This window comes from Dipteris shenzhenensis, chromosome 5 (genome assembly GCF_047967505.1).
Source record: "Dipteris shenzhenensis isolate YYH24624 ecotype China chromosome 5, Dip_SZ_1.0, whole genome shotgun sequence".
Classification (NCBI taxonomy): domain Eukaryota; kingdom Viridiplantae; phylum Streptophyta; class Polypodiopsida; order Gleicheniales; family Dipteridaceae; genus Dipteris; species Dipteris shenzhenensis.
The window spans coordinates 5,261,658-5,275,704 of NC_141600.1; the positions used below are offsets into that span (position 1 = coordinate 5,261,658).

The 14,047-nt window shown below is 45.6% G+C and overlaps 1 protein-coding gene across 1 annotated transcript in view; it reads left to right on the forward strand.

The window, feature by feature from the left end:
* The first annotated feature begins 649 nt into the window (after positions 1-649).
* Positions 650-14,047, forward strand: part of LOC147901543 (putative serine/threonine protein kinase IRE) — a 65,780-nt gene continuing 52,382 nt past the window's right edge. Inside the window, exons 1-4 of the mRNA XM_087375352.1 lie at positions 650-2,331; positions 3,069-3,142; positions 3,260-3,445; positions 10,894-12,210. Of these exons, the coding sequence (XP_087231478.1) occupies positions 1,248-2,331; positions 3,069-3,142; positions 3,260-3,445; positions 10,894-12,210 (2,661 nt within the window). The 5' untranslated portion in view covers positions 650-1,247. The remainder of the gene's footprint in view (positions 2,332-3,068; positions 3,143-3,259; positions 3,446-10,893; positions 12,211-14,047) is intronic.

A 14,047-nucleotide genomic window follows, 5' to 3' on the forward strand; every position in this document is an offset into this window, starting at 1 on the left:
GGCATCCAAAGGACAGAGGAGGAACTGGCACTGAGGGAATGCAGATTCCTCGCTGCGGCAGGCAGAAGAAGGGGGAGCATAATGCCTTTGGCCCACGGGAGCGGCGTTTGGATCGGCGCGGAGGGACGAGAGCGACAGGGCTTGTGGTGCGACGCAGTTTGGTGATGGCAATGCCCAGTCGGTAGCGGGGAAGCTGACCTACTTCAGGAGCAAAGAAATTCGTGCAAAAAGATGGAAATTGAGCGCGAGTTGTAGCTTTTCTGAAGCTGATGATGAGGATCTCCACCTTTGACGGAAAGAGCAGATTTTTGCCCACAAGGCTCCATGTGGTCGATAGTAACTGCTCTTCACATTTGACAAATCAAAGAATTGGGCCAGAGAAAGAGGCAGGATCAAAGAGGAAGGGGAGCGGGTCCCCACGCCGTGAGCATGCCGGCAGACTCTGCTGGCGAGGTGCCTGTGCGGTTACAGACAAAATATAGGTCATAAGACCAGTGACCAGTCCTTCCTCGGATCCGAGGCCTACCGACGCAAATTCTCGCCCATTTTCGGTTTTCTGGAGAATCAGCCTCGCGCACTGCGGAGCACGGGTGGAGGAGGGCAGAGGAAATCAATCACAGCGGGGGGGGTGGGGGTGGAGTGGGTTGGTGAGAGAGACCAGCCTCTTGGGTGCGTGGAAAGGGCCGCGATTGGCAAGAGGCAGAGCTTCAGAGGAGCAAAGAGAGAGAGAGAGAGAGAGAGAGAGAGAGAGCGCTAGCTTTGCCCGACTCTTCCTTGTTACCGTTCGTATTCCCTGCTCTTGCAGACGGTAGGTGGCAATATCCTTTCTTTCCTCAGAATCTCTCCAAGACTAATTCTACCATATCGTCAAACTCGCAAAGCACACCTGGTCTGCACCAACGACTAATGAAACCGTTGCCCCTGCTTCCCTGGCCGCAGTCTCTATAAGCTGTATGGATCCTCAACGAAGCTGAAGGTTTCATGCTTTCACATATGGGTTGAAATTGTATTCAGATTCTGCTTCTCAAGGTCTCATGAGTTATCAGAGTGCAACAGGATGACGATCAATCTTCCTTTTTATCCCTATTTAATCATCCAGGCGGGACGGCAGCAAAGTTTTCTTTGCACGAGTAAGTCCAAGAGGGTTCTCGAGCATTCTGAGGGTGTTGTCACAGGGCATTCGGTGAAGATAATGCTCATTTTGGTTTCAGCCTCTAAAACTCTGTCCGTTCAATAGCAATAGGATTATGGGACCCTTTGGCATAACAGCTGTTGGTTTACTAGCAAATAAAGGTTCAGTTGCAAAAAAGAGCAGCGGCAATGTAATGCATAAGGCAGATAATTTGGAGGATAGGGTGTGTACTGAAGTTCCCAGATGCGAAGTTGAATATGGTTCGCCTCCAGAGAAATTCTCTAGGTCCTCAAAGAAAGGTTCTGAGCAGAATCTGCTTGCAAATGCAGAAGCAGGGCCCAACAAGGAAAGCAGCATTAAAAAAGAGAGGTTAAGAAATTCAAAGGAGCATGGATCACCTACTGAAGCAGGTCCCAGCGAAGAAGCTAAGAGTCTGCATTCTGGTCCAAAGAAGACCTTGCGACGCTTATCAGCAAATTCTGATTGGAATCTATCCAGGGTACAGAAGAATGCAATTAACGGAAATGGCAGAGAAGCAGCTCAAGACAAAGGGGAAGATCTTGGGAAAGTACTTGACAGCAAAGGAACAAAGGAGGAAAAGGGTATTGCTGAAGAGAGCACCTCCGTTGTGGAGGGTGAATCTTTGTCCTTGTCTAGACAACCTCGCCTGAACAAAATCAGAACTCGTCCCAATCCATTATCAGTGAGAACGGTCAGATGTGCATCGGATACATCAGCAGGTCGGACTTGTGCTGTTTCTGGTGACTGCAGAGCGCCTTCTGTAGATGAGAGTCGGAGAGCTGTGCCCAAGGGGCAACTGGGGAAAAAACTAGTCAGAAATGAACCAGATTCAGTCATCTCCAGGTGTGAGTCCACAAAGAATTTCAAAGGGTCATTTCAGAAAGTGGAAAATGCTAGGGATGCTTTCGAAAGTGCTTCCTTGGCAGAGCATGCTTCGTCTGGCAGTTCTGAGTTGAACACATTCATTGAGGACAAGCCAAATGATGATAAACAATCTTGTCTTGTCAGTAGGGAGGGGGTTCGAAGGAATGGCTTTTCAAAAGGATTGTCCAATGGTCACTCTTCAAAGTTCAGGCCACATACCAGATTATACAACTCCGGCATTTCTAATTCTGAGACTGCTTGTGATGGAAGTTCTCCAGCAGAGCCAGATTTGTTGAGCAGGCTATCACCAGAAGGTAGTATAACTTCTCATTAATTAGGATCTTATGAGCGTATGAGAGTCATGTATGTGATCTTATGTCCATGCCATGGTCCTTGGATATGTAGTCACACCTCGGGGGGCACATTCACTGCACTCCCATCTTCCATGGAAAATGGAGTTGTTTGGAACATTAAATTACATGGGCCATTGATGTGTTGCATCTACTTTATAAAACCCACCAGGTTTTCTCTTCCTCAGCGTGCCTGTGTGTGTTTTTTCTGCATCAGTTCTGAGAAAGAAAATGGATTAAAAAAATAGCACTTGCAATTTTTCTCTCTTGACCTTCTAGCGTTCTAACCTTTACCTATTTGAAAACTTAGCGCCTTGTCTCTTCCCTTAATCTTTGTCACTACACAATAATATTTGTCAGTCTTATGTTTCAGTCTATAAACCCACTGGATAAAATCTCCACAGTATCTGTTTTTTCTGTTTTTTGTTGTGCCAATCTCCTTCCTCTTCTTTCTTTTGTTATGTTTAATAAAGTAATACTGGTGTCCTCCCATCGAAGATCAAGAAAAGCCAAGAAACTGTTCGACTGGTTCAGTACTCTTGATATTTATGTGTGTGTGGAAATGCATGTTCCTGTATGAACACGTATGGGGTGGGTGCATGAGTGCTCACACGTGTTTTTGGGGGGTGGCATGAACTATTGATATAATGATGGGGGTCGAGTTTTTCAAAGTGCACCTGACATTTTCGTTGTTGTTGTAGGGGATGCCAATGAAACTATTGGCGCACTGCCACCTTCATCCGGGATCCCTGTGGATTCTGTTCCTCAAAAAGAGGTATGCTGCTCTGAAGGCTGTTTCTTTCAGTTACTTGATGGGTTTGAAAATGGTTTGTGTTCTTCAACAACATTGCCTATTTGCCTGTCCTCTTTTTTAAATTTCCACGTACCGCAGGCTGCTGAACTGTATGACAGTTGTAAGGAGACTGAATCACCACGATTTAAAGCTTTGTTGCGTGTGACCGGTGGTCTTTCAAAGAAAAAGATGCCAACTGACATCACAAGCTTCTCACAGGAGCTGAATCCTGGGGGTTTTGGATCACGTTCTTCTTGGCATGCACTCAATGCCAGGAACTCAGAGGTATCACTGCTTGTTTGTTACTTCCAGTATTTTGAGCTATGAGAGTATCCTCTTGTTATGCTTCTCTATATGAAAGCTGGCACACAATTCAGATATGATGGTTTAAAAATCCTGCCTTGCATAGCATTGTCCCCAAGATGTATGTTCATTGGATTCTGAGTCCTTGCATGTGGAGATTTGTCTTTGCTTTTAGCTCTGTCTGCCATTGTGCGTGCACTGCCTTAGTGTCTGCACCCTCCATCTGTAACTAGACCGCTGCTTGTTCTGCAGGGCAGCCTGACCATATACTGTAAATTCTAATAGGTTACCTTAGGAGCAGACCCCCCTCTTGATTGGTTGCTCAATGGGCTAGTCCAGAGGTTTGGCCAGCACTTGTTTAGGAATGTTTGGGTTTTGTGTTGCATAGGCACACTGCTTTCCCATGCCAATTGATGAGGTGGCCATATTAGATACTATTCATAAGCGCTAGGCACATAAGGTGGATGTTGGGCCGATGAATGTAATCAGGTAGTGGCAATGATTGTTTAATAATGGGTCAAAGTGTTGGAGGATTTCCCTCTAGTCCCTGGTCTCCTTGGGTAGCCCATTTAGCCCATTGCTTAGACTTGCTCATAGAGGACGTTATAACCTCTACAGGTGAAGAGCATAGTCACTACCACTCAGCAGATAGTCATGTTTGTGGCTTTTAAGTCTGATCCAAAGATGGACAAAACCTCTTACAAAACATGTGCTCATTGTGCCACCACTTAGCAGATAGGGTACTGTCTAGATGTGGTCTTCTACATCCTCCTGGCACCTCCAAAATTCAGTCAGCCTGCAATGCAGCCTATGGTGAGGTAATGTTCTTGTACTGATCCTAGATTTCATTGCTACTTCTGCCTGCAGCCACATTGTGAGGTACAAGGAATGCTGATCCCCGGTCTCCTTGCAAGTTGCAACTCCAATGGACAGCCAATTGTGAGGCGCACGATGAATAGATGATTGCTCCATCCAGGGGCCTATTTATAGGGCTTGGAGCCCTCTGACTGACCAACCAGGTACAGATGGTGGACAGTCTGTTAGCCAACTTTAAATAGGCCCTGGAGCCCTCTGAACTGACCGACCAGCTACAGACTGGCTGACCAGTCTGTCAGCCAACCAATGACTGGGCCGATCCAGTCCGGTCCTGCCTCGACCAGCCGACCTCCCTATGTATGGCTATGTATGGCCCTGGGCCCTGGTCCAGGAGCCTATTGCGGGACCTGCCCCAACCTATCTGCTGCCTTCTGGACCTGCATCTGACCACCTGCAGTAATCTGTACCTGCAACACCTGGTCTATTCTGCTGTACTGCTGACGAGTACAGCCCCAAACTGTTCCAATCACAGTACCACGTGATGCTGCAGCTCTGCATCCTCTCCAGGCAGGGGTTCTTGAGGCGGCCGACCAAGTATGGCCTCTGAATGGTCTCATCAGCCCTGTCTTTCTGACGTACAGGTTTCATGCCACTTCTCTTACCTCTGCAAACCTTGCTATAGCAGTCTGCAGATCCACTTAGACATGGGCAGTCTGTGTTCTCTCTGTGATCTACCCACCTGGCAGTCTTCAGATCTGGGTACGTGGGCTTCTTTTGAACCCAATCTATGCTGCTGGTACACCTCCCCTATGTCCTCATTTGGGGGCTTACAGGTGGGGAGGTGACCACAATAGTCCTAACACCCCTCTCACCGGCCAACCGTGGGCCAACACCCACTCGTGGATGCAGATGTTCTGTCAACTCCCACAAAGAGCTGTCAGGACCAAGTTGAAGATGTCCTCGATATTTGTTCTTTGAACCCACAGCTCCTGATCTTCCAGGTCCAGCTCTACCGAGGTAAGCCATCTTGGAAGTTGGAACACAGCTACAATCCAGGTAGCACCCATTGTTATGGTACGGCCATCCTCGATCATGAACACGCGGGTGTGCTCGAGCAATCTTGGTACAAACATCAAGTACATCTAGCTATCCTCTTTAGAATCCAAGGACAGCTTAGTTCCTGCCAAGCACCATGCTCCCAACTTCCAAGGTGTGTCACCACTTTGGTACCTTCCGCAACCAGAACTCCACATGAACAATGAGATCCCTGTTGCTCCTTACCGCCTTGTGTCTATAGAAATCGTGGACTAGAAGCTCCAAATGAGCTTACAACTGAGTAATCCACTAGCAACAATATACTCTCTAGATCTGTTGATGCCCTTCTCTCCACCATAAAGGCTTCAATGGGTTCACCTTGTTTTACTTTCAATATTCTGCATTTGAGCCTTGTAGAAGCCTACGAAACTCCTGTTCCTGTCATGCTATTGATGTCCACTGCAACAAGACTTCTCCCTCTGCTTTCTGGGAAGGCTTTCACCCTCCATTTCCTTAGCACTTAAGAGAGAGAACGCAAACACTTTGCCCAATGTGTCCTACTGACTTCTGAATATATGTACAAAATAATATACACATGCTGCAATCTTCAGCATCCCTGTACACCTCTGACTCTGATCTTGGAATCTCTCCAAAGATGTCTTCCTTATGCAAGTGGTGCCATTCTTGTCCTCAAAATGACAATCTGAGCAACCATTGCTGGTCTCCACCTTCACAAAGGCTTTAGCTCATCAAACCATCTCTCAATGTTAGACATTAGAACAATTCCATCTAATGAAAAAACCAAAAGCAAATGAAATGACCAAAGCTGAAATAGAAAAATAACCAAATAACCAAATCTGAAAGACAGCCAACAATGCTGTCAACAGATCAACCAAGTCTAAAATGGGAGCGACCCAACAGACCAACCAAACCTGAAAGGACAGCGTACCAATGCCGCCAACAGGCCAACCAACAATGAATATGTATCTATAGAGCCATGGTAACAAATACAAAATACATTGCACATAAGATGCATCAAAACCAAGTGGCTAGCACACCAATCATAGAGGCCCTCACGGCAAAGATAGTGTCAGCAACAAGTACCTCGGGAGAAACAAAATGCAACACCAAGTGTCCTCTAGATACACGAGCGGGTCTGTATAAAAGGAATGGAAGTGCTAACTCCCCCCCTGTGCATCAGGTAATGCTACAGACACCTGGCGCTCTGCTGAACCTGAATGAGTGCGACGCAAAGTGGGCTCCAACTGGAAAGCCTCAAGGTAAAGCTGTAATACTTGGGGAGTATCTGCTAACTCGTCCTCGTCCATCCACTTCGAATGCAATGATGAATAATTATAAAATTTCACCAAGTAGTGTCGTGCAACTTTACCTCTTACCTTCCTTTCCCTATGTGCTAGGGTTTGCTCGGGTACAAGGATCTCATCCATGTCTTCCACCTCTGGTTGGATCTCCGAAGGCAAATCCGTAGGCACATCACCTTGAAAAGGCTTAAGGAAACTCACCTGGAAAGCATTGTGAATCTTCCAATGGTTAGGTAATTGTAAGCGAAATGCTACATCATTAATCTGCTGAGTTACCTTGAAAGGCCCATAGTACCTCATACCCAGCTGGCTTAGGGAATAGCCGAGTACGACCCCGTGTACTTTTCAGCCTTGCTTTCTGAAAACGCAGCAAGACATAATCACCTTCCTTGAGGACAACGTCACACCTGTGCTTGTCTGCTGCCTTTTTCTGCTTCTCCTGTGACTTCTGCAATGCTTGTTTCACCTTCTAATAAGCTATGTCCAAGCTCTCCACATACTTATCAGCGTAAAAAATTTTATCTTTTGTCTGCAAGATGAGGAGGCTAATTCCACAACTCTAGATTTGCTGAAATGCTATGTTTCGGAGCACCAGTCACAATGGGAAAAGTTTTTACCACTAGTGGAGTATGCATATAAATAACACGGTACATTCTTCCACAGGTAAAGCTCCATTTGAGATAGTGGAAGGCCGACGTAAGATTCCACCCCAATTGTCCATCAGTTTGTGGATGAAAAGCAGAAGAAAATAGCAGAGTAGTGCCCATATTCTCAAAAAGTCCCCGCCAAAACAAGTTGGTCATGCGCGGGTCTCTATCACTCACAATGGACTTTGGCATACCATGATACTTGAAGATATTCTGCATAAATAACTTCGTCATATGATCTGCCCCAATCTTCTTCTGTAAAGGAATGAAGTGCGCATGCTTGCTGAAGTGATCAATGATCGTCCATAATCCATCATTACATGTACGTGTCCTTGGCAAATAAAAAATAAAATCCATGGCTATGCTCTCCCATGGTCCATCGGGTATGGGCAAAGGACGTAACAGTCCAGTAGTTTCGTGCGATCATACTTTACCTTCTGACATGTTATGCATGTGCGAACATACTCTTTGACATCGCGACGCAGCATAGGCCAATAAAAGAAATGCTCTACTGTCTTGACTGTGGCATCAATATCACGATGTCCTACATATGGTGGATCATGACATTCACTCATAACCTTAGTTGCTTAACTACACACAGCTTGCCATGAATCATCATAAACCCATCCTTAAGCACATAATGCTCGTGCCTCTGTCCATTATTAAGTTGGTCATAAATTGCTCATCTTTCGCATGGTAATCCTTTTCATTACATCCAACTTATTGTGATAAGCAATTGTCACAGTTGAGACTTGTGGCTTCCTGGACAAAACATCTGCAACCACATTCTTCTTGCCTTCAACATGTACAATCTGAAAATGAAACATTGACAAGAAGTTTGCCCACCTCATGTGCTTTTCGGACAGCTTAGATTGCATCAGACAGTAGCGCAAAGACTGATGATTTGTCTGTACTGTAAAATCAGCTCCCAATACATAATGTTTCCAAGTGGATAAAGTATGAAGTACAGCCAACATCTCCTTCTCATAAATCTGTAAATGTAACTTAGCTGGCTGTAAAATGCGACTCTCATAAGCTACAAGATGCCCATCCAGTGTGAGGACAGCTCCAATACCATTTTTACCACAAGCATCCACATGCACATGAAAAGACTTCCTCAAGTCAGGCAAAATCAGCACCGGATTAGTTGTAAGCTTGTGCTTCAGCTCCTCAAACGAGTCATTCTCCACTTGTGTCCACTGGAATGGTCTTTCTTTCTTGGAAAGTGCATGCATAGGGGCTGCAATTTCTGCAAAGTGACGGATAAATAAAATGACGGTACGAGGAACACAAACCCGAACTTCGCGCAAATTCTTTGTTTGTGGCCAACTCCGTTGCTTCCACTTTAGCTAGATCCATATGAACCCCATCCTTGGAAACAATATGCCCCAAAAAATGAATCTCAGCCATGAAAAACTGCTCTTTTTGGGGTTTATGAACAACCCTTGCTTCCTGAGCTCAGCGAATACAATCGCGAGATGCTCTCGATGCTCCTCCTCATCTATCGAAAACACAATCATGTCATCAAAGAATGTACCCACGAAGGCTCTGTGGTCTCGAAAGATCTTGTCCATCATGCGATTGAAGGTGGTAGGAGGGATTAGTGAGTTCGAAAGGCATAACCAAAAACTCATACAACCAAAAAGAAGTCCAAAACGCCGTCTTATGTACATCTTCTGGACGTATGCGAACCTGATGGTACCCACTCTTCAAATCAATGCGGCTGAAAACAACTCCCCCCTTCAACCTATCCAGAATATCATCTATCCCGGCAATGGAACCAGTGAAACCAGCCTCAACAACGTAAAGGGTGGTAGGATCCACTTAATTACAGCATACTTGGTAAATTGACAAATAATTGTGCACCACAAATTAAATCACAAGGGAACTAGAGCGCTCCTACTCAGATACAAGGACACCGATTGGCCCCAAACGTTGGTGTCCCTTACGGTATTTATTTAACATTCATTTGAAGCCAAGCGGCTGATTACAAAGGTCTCTGGGAAGCTGCACCATAGGCAAACCAACGCCCACAGACTCCTCGTCCAGCCCACCCTGCAATTCCCGGCTCAACTCCAAACGGTGAAATGGCATCCAATTACTAGACAACCCTTTGTCCTCAGCCAACCAAAGCATGCAGACCCCAAAAGCATCCATTGTCTATGCCACACCTGCAATTGCACAGCCAAGTGCCCAACCAGCCAGACACGGCTGAACGACTGCAAGACAAGCTCTCAACAGCCAAACTCTGGTGCAATCAATCGACAAAGCACTTCCAAAAAGGTTGCCTCAATCTATAGCCTCTCTGCCCACCATCATAAATCAAAATTTCTTTGTGAGGAAAGAAACCCAAACGCAATAACTAGCCAGCAACCAATCAAGGAACGGAAAAAGCAGGCAAAAGCAAGCCTTCTTCTACCTGGTATCCACAGAAGATAGGTCACCGGGGCTGGAAAACCCTGAGGTCAAGACAGGCAGAGGAACAAAATGAGAGCATGTAGCAGAGGGTTGCAATTGCCAATCCATAAGTTACCAAAATCAGCAGCAACACCCAGAAGCTCCCTAGAATCAAATCGCAAGTTCCGTGCAGAGCTTGGACAATGTGGAAAGAAAATCGCAATCTCCAACAGCAGCCTGGACAGGTCACAATCACTTGGAACAGCTTTGGAACAAGTCGCAGCCACTTGGCACAGCCCGGAAGACCTGGAGATCAAAAAACTCGTGTATGCTTTCTTTCTCTGCTTTGAGCAAATGGATGACTAGTTGGGCACTAGTGACAGCTGTGGGCAACTGAGTGGCTGAGTGGGCTGCTAGTAACATTTCCAGGCTGTGTGCAAGCTTCGTGGACCAGGGATGGAGATCCACTGCCAGGAGTGGTGAGAGCAGCGAACAGTAAAGGCTATGCAGGGTATGTGGATGGCCAATGGGATGTGGAATGTGCAAGTTGTAAGAAGGAATGTATCCTTTATGTAGCCTGGATTTCAGGGCCTCTCACTTAGTTAAAGAAATTCTGAAAGGGCCGCCAAGGTTTGGGGCCAACCTGTGTCTTTGTCTTGGTGCAGGGGCACTTTAGCTACCAATCTGCTGGTAATACCTTTGCTGAATTGTTAATGTAACAGTGTTGACTGGTTACTTGTTAGTTTTACTGCTGTTTGAATTTATTGAACTGTCTTTCTGCCATTTAGTTCCATACTTCTTCTTTGACCTCTGCAGACGTTGCTACAGCAGATCCACCTGCCTCTCTCTCTGATCTACCGATGTGGTAGTTTTCTAATTTGCTCATGTGGCTTCTCTTAAAATCCAATCTATGCTGCCTGTGCACCTCCCCTATGTCCTCATTTGGGGGTCATAGGTGGGGAGGTGACCACAACAATCCCAACAGAAAATAGATTTAAAGGACTTTATTTCTTGTATGTTTGGTACATCAATCTTGCTTCCAGCATTTCTTGAGCAACCTGTTGCTGTTTTGGCAGTCACGTCAACATTTTAATTTGATGTTATACTTAGAATCACTTAGAAGGGAATTGAGAGTGTCTATTATTTAATGACCTGTGCTTGCATTTTTCATGCTTGCTTGGTTGTATTCTGACTTTGCTTCAACATTTTGCAGGCTGTGGTGGGTGCTTTGCAAGCAAGATTTGACAAAGCAAAAAAGGAAGCTGAATCAGAGCTTGCAGTGTTTGCAGCAGATTTGCTTGATATCATGGAATCTGAAGCAGGAAAACAAGATACAGAATTGCAAGCAAGGCAAGAAGATCTTTTAGTTTTGGCTAGACAATGCTCCATGATGTCTGCAGAAGATTTCAGAGAACAGTGTGAAGGCATTGTTCAAAAGCTAGATGACGAACGCCAAAGTTTACCCATAGGAAGGTTAAAGCAACTTCACACACGCATGCTATTTATCCTGACTAGATGCACAAGACTACTGCAGTATCAAAAGGAAAAAAGCATGCCAAAGGATGGGTTGGGACTTCGGGATTGTAAAAGTGGAGTACTTGGGAACCAAAGTATTTCAGCTGCACCAAAAGAGGGTATAGCAAAGCAGTATTACAGTCAAGAGCAGAGACTAATCATTTGGAGAAACAGTGATGCGGTTATTTCTACTGGAGGGTTAAAAAAAGGCGCTAATGAAATGCGCAATGAATCATCAGATCCAGAAAAGTTTTCAGATTCAAGTCTGAAAAAGAAACTGTTGAGGATTTTTAACTCACATTCACCAGAAAAGTCAAACATGAAAAGCTCTAGCACTGACAAGAATGCTCTCAGCAAGACCTCAACGAATTCTGCTGGAAAAGCGGATAATGGACGAGTTAGCCTCAACTCGAATGTTCTTGAGGTAGCGCTAAAGGATTCTGCTGGTGTACCTGTCCGGAAGCGGAGACTTTATCCTGCTGTTGGTGGAGATCAACTTGGTGGCTCAGATGACATTCAACTTGTGATTTGTAGAATATGTGAGGATGAGGTCCCAACTTTTCATTTGGAAGAACATTCCCGAATATGTGCATTTGCAGTTCGATGTGATTTGAAAGGCTTTAGCGCGGATGATCGTCTATGTAAACTTGCAGAGATCTTGGATAGGATGGTAGATTCAAATACACCGAAGAGTTCATATGCACCACAGGGAGGGAGTCCAGATACTTTTAAGCCTTGTGCCTTTGATGAAGCTGTATGTCAAGGTAGTTTGCCAAAACTGAGTGAGTGCTATCGCAGGGATCCTGAAGATTCACCAGATGACTTTCAAGAGATGGATGCTACCAGCATTGATGCTATAAGTTTCAAAAGCCTGTTTGGGACTAAGTCTGAACAAAGTCGTGCATCATCCTCGGTTGGCAGCATCACACCTCGGTCTCCTCTTAATAGTGCAAGCTATTTTGATTTGCAGCTGGCTGACCAGCCAATCTTGAGCGAATCTGAAGACCCTGCACAGGTTCTCTTTTAATCGTCAGCTATCTTGAACGTGTGTAAACTTATTAGAGTTTCTTTGAATTGTAACGTTGCTCGTTTTCTCATCACTTGTACCCTTGCTTGTATTTTTCTTTGAGCTAAAGAACCATAAAAAAGCTATGAGGTGTTTCAAATGATCTAGTTATTGGATGGGCCTGCAAAAAGGATAGCTCAAGAAGAGGGAGAAAATAGGACATTAGTAAGTGGAAGCATGAGTATTGGTGAACAATGAAAGGTTGGGTTGGAAGAGTAGTTTATCTTATGCTACCAAGCAATTCTTTTGACTCTTGTCTGACAGCTGTAGCAGTGAGGAAGAATGGTAAAGAGAGATACCTAGGGGTTCTGGAATATTTGTCAGAAAAGCGGTGTCTTGCCATATCTTTGAGTTTGCCATGTGTTCTAGAGAACACAACAGAGGGTATGCAGGGTGGAAGCTAACCCCAAAGTAGAGTTAAAGAGCCTAGGAACTCACATTGTGGTATCTTCAAATGTCAAACTTCTTTCCTTAATGTGTACTATTCATAGATGTGCAGATAGTAATTAGACAATGCTCATAAGATAGATGTAGAACAAGCAAAATATATTTTTGTCCAATGTGGACACAATATAAAATCTATCCCAGCGGAGTGCTGACTAGATGTGGACCCCTAGGGGGTTGTATGTCCCAGAGAGTGGCCGACTTTCATAGGCCAGTCAGCCGACTTGGTTGGCGAGCCAACCAGCCAGCCAACCTGGTTGGGCTCTATATCATGCTTCTGGGACTGCACGTTGCAGCTCTTTTTTCAGTCCTTCCTGGCCACATGGATGCTCTGCAATAGTCAACATCTGTTTGACTGCTACCAGCTCTCTTCCAGGCCCTATGCATGGGGCCAAAGGTGCTCCAAAGCTGCCGTCTTCTGTCCGTACTGTTGTGCCACTTGTACCATGTTTGCAGCAGCCTCCAGTGACTGATCCGACCTGCAGCAGCTTCCCAAGGGTGAGGCCTGTCTGCCGCGTGGCAGCCGAGACGTCCATGCCCCTGTTCCGTACTGGTCTGCTCAGCATATCTACTTTCAACAGCTCTGTTCTGTTGTTGCTGACCACACCTCTGTTCAGTACAATCATGTACCATTGGCTCTCCTGTCAACCAGGTAAGGTACCTTGTACTGCCCACCTTGCAGCCTGAATGCTGCCCATGTGGCAGCCCTTCAACCGTGCTGTTCTTTGTTTGCTTGCTGCCCACATGGCAGCCCATGTGCTGTCCATGTGGGAGCCTTGCCTTCTCAGTTAGATCTGTCCATGTGGCAGTCTCTTCTCTTGCCCACATGACTCCTAACCTACCCTCGACCACCTCCCCCTTGCACTCCTCGTATGGGGGCTCATAGATGGGGAGGTGACCGTCTATACTCAATAGTGGGCTGATCCCAACATGTTGAGGCAGATTCTCCATCATCTCCCATGAAGAAGCCCTATGGAACAATATGAGGTCGTCATCTTCGCTTGGTCTTGCAACCAATGTCTCCTGCTCCTCTAGGTCTAGTCCTCCACAATAGCACCATCCTGGTACAAAACAAAATAGAACTCCATAATACATGGACCATGAGCTCCCATTTAGCTCTCAAGCAAATACTCTTCTGGCTTCAGCACACACAGTTCTCTTGTAGATGTCCCTGTGAAGTCCACCACATTCACCTTTTGGTACCCTGCTCTTGAGCTTTCGAGAAGCACCAAGACTTCCCCCTCTGACTTACAGCAAGGCATATACCTTCCAATCTCTCATCACATGAGAAATGCAAAGCGTAGAATCTGCCCAAAACAAGTTATTCAGGGTCAAATGACTG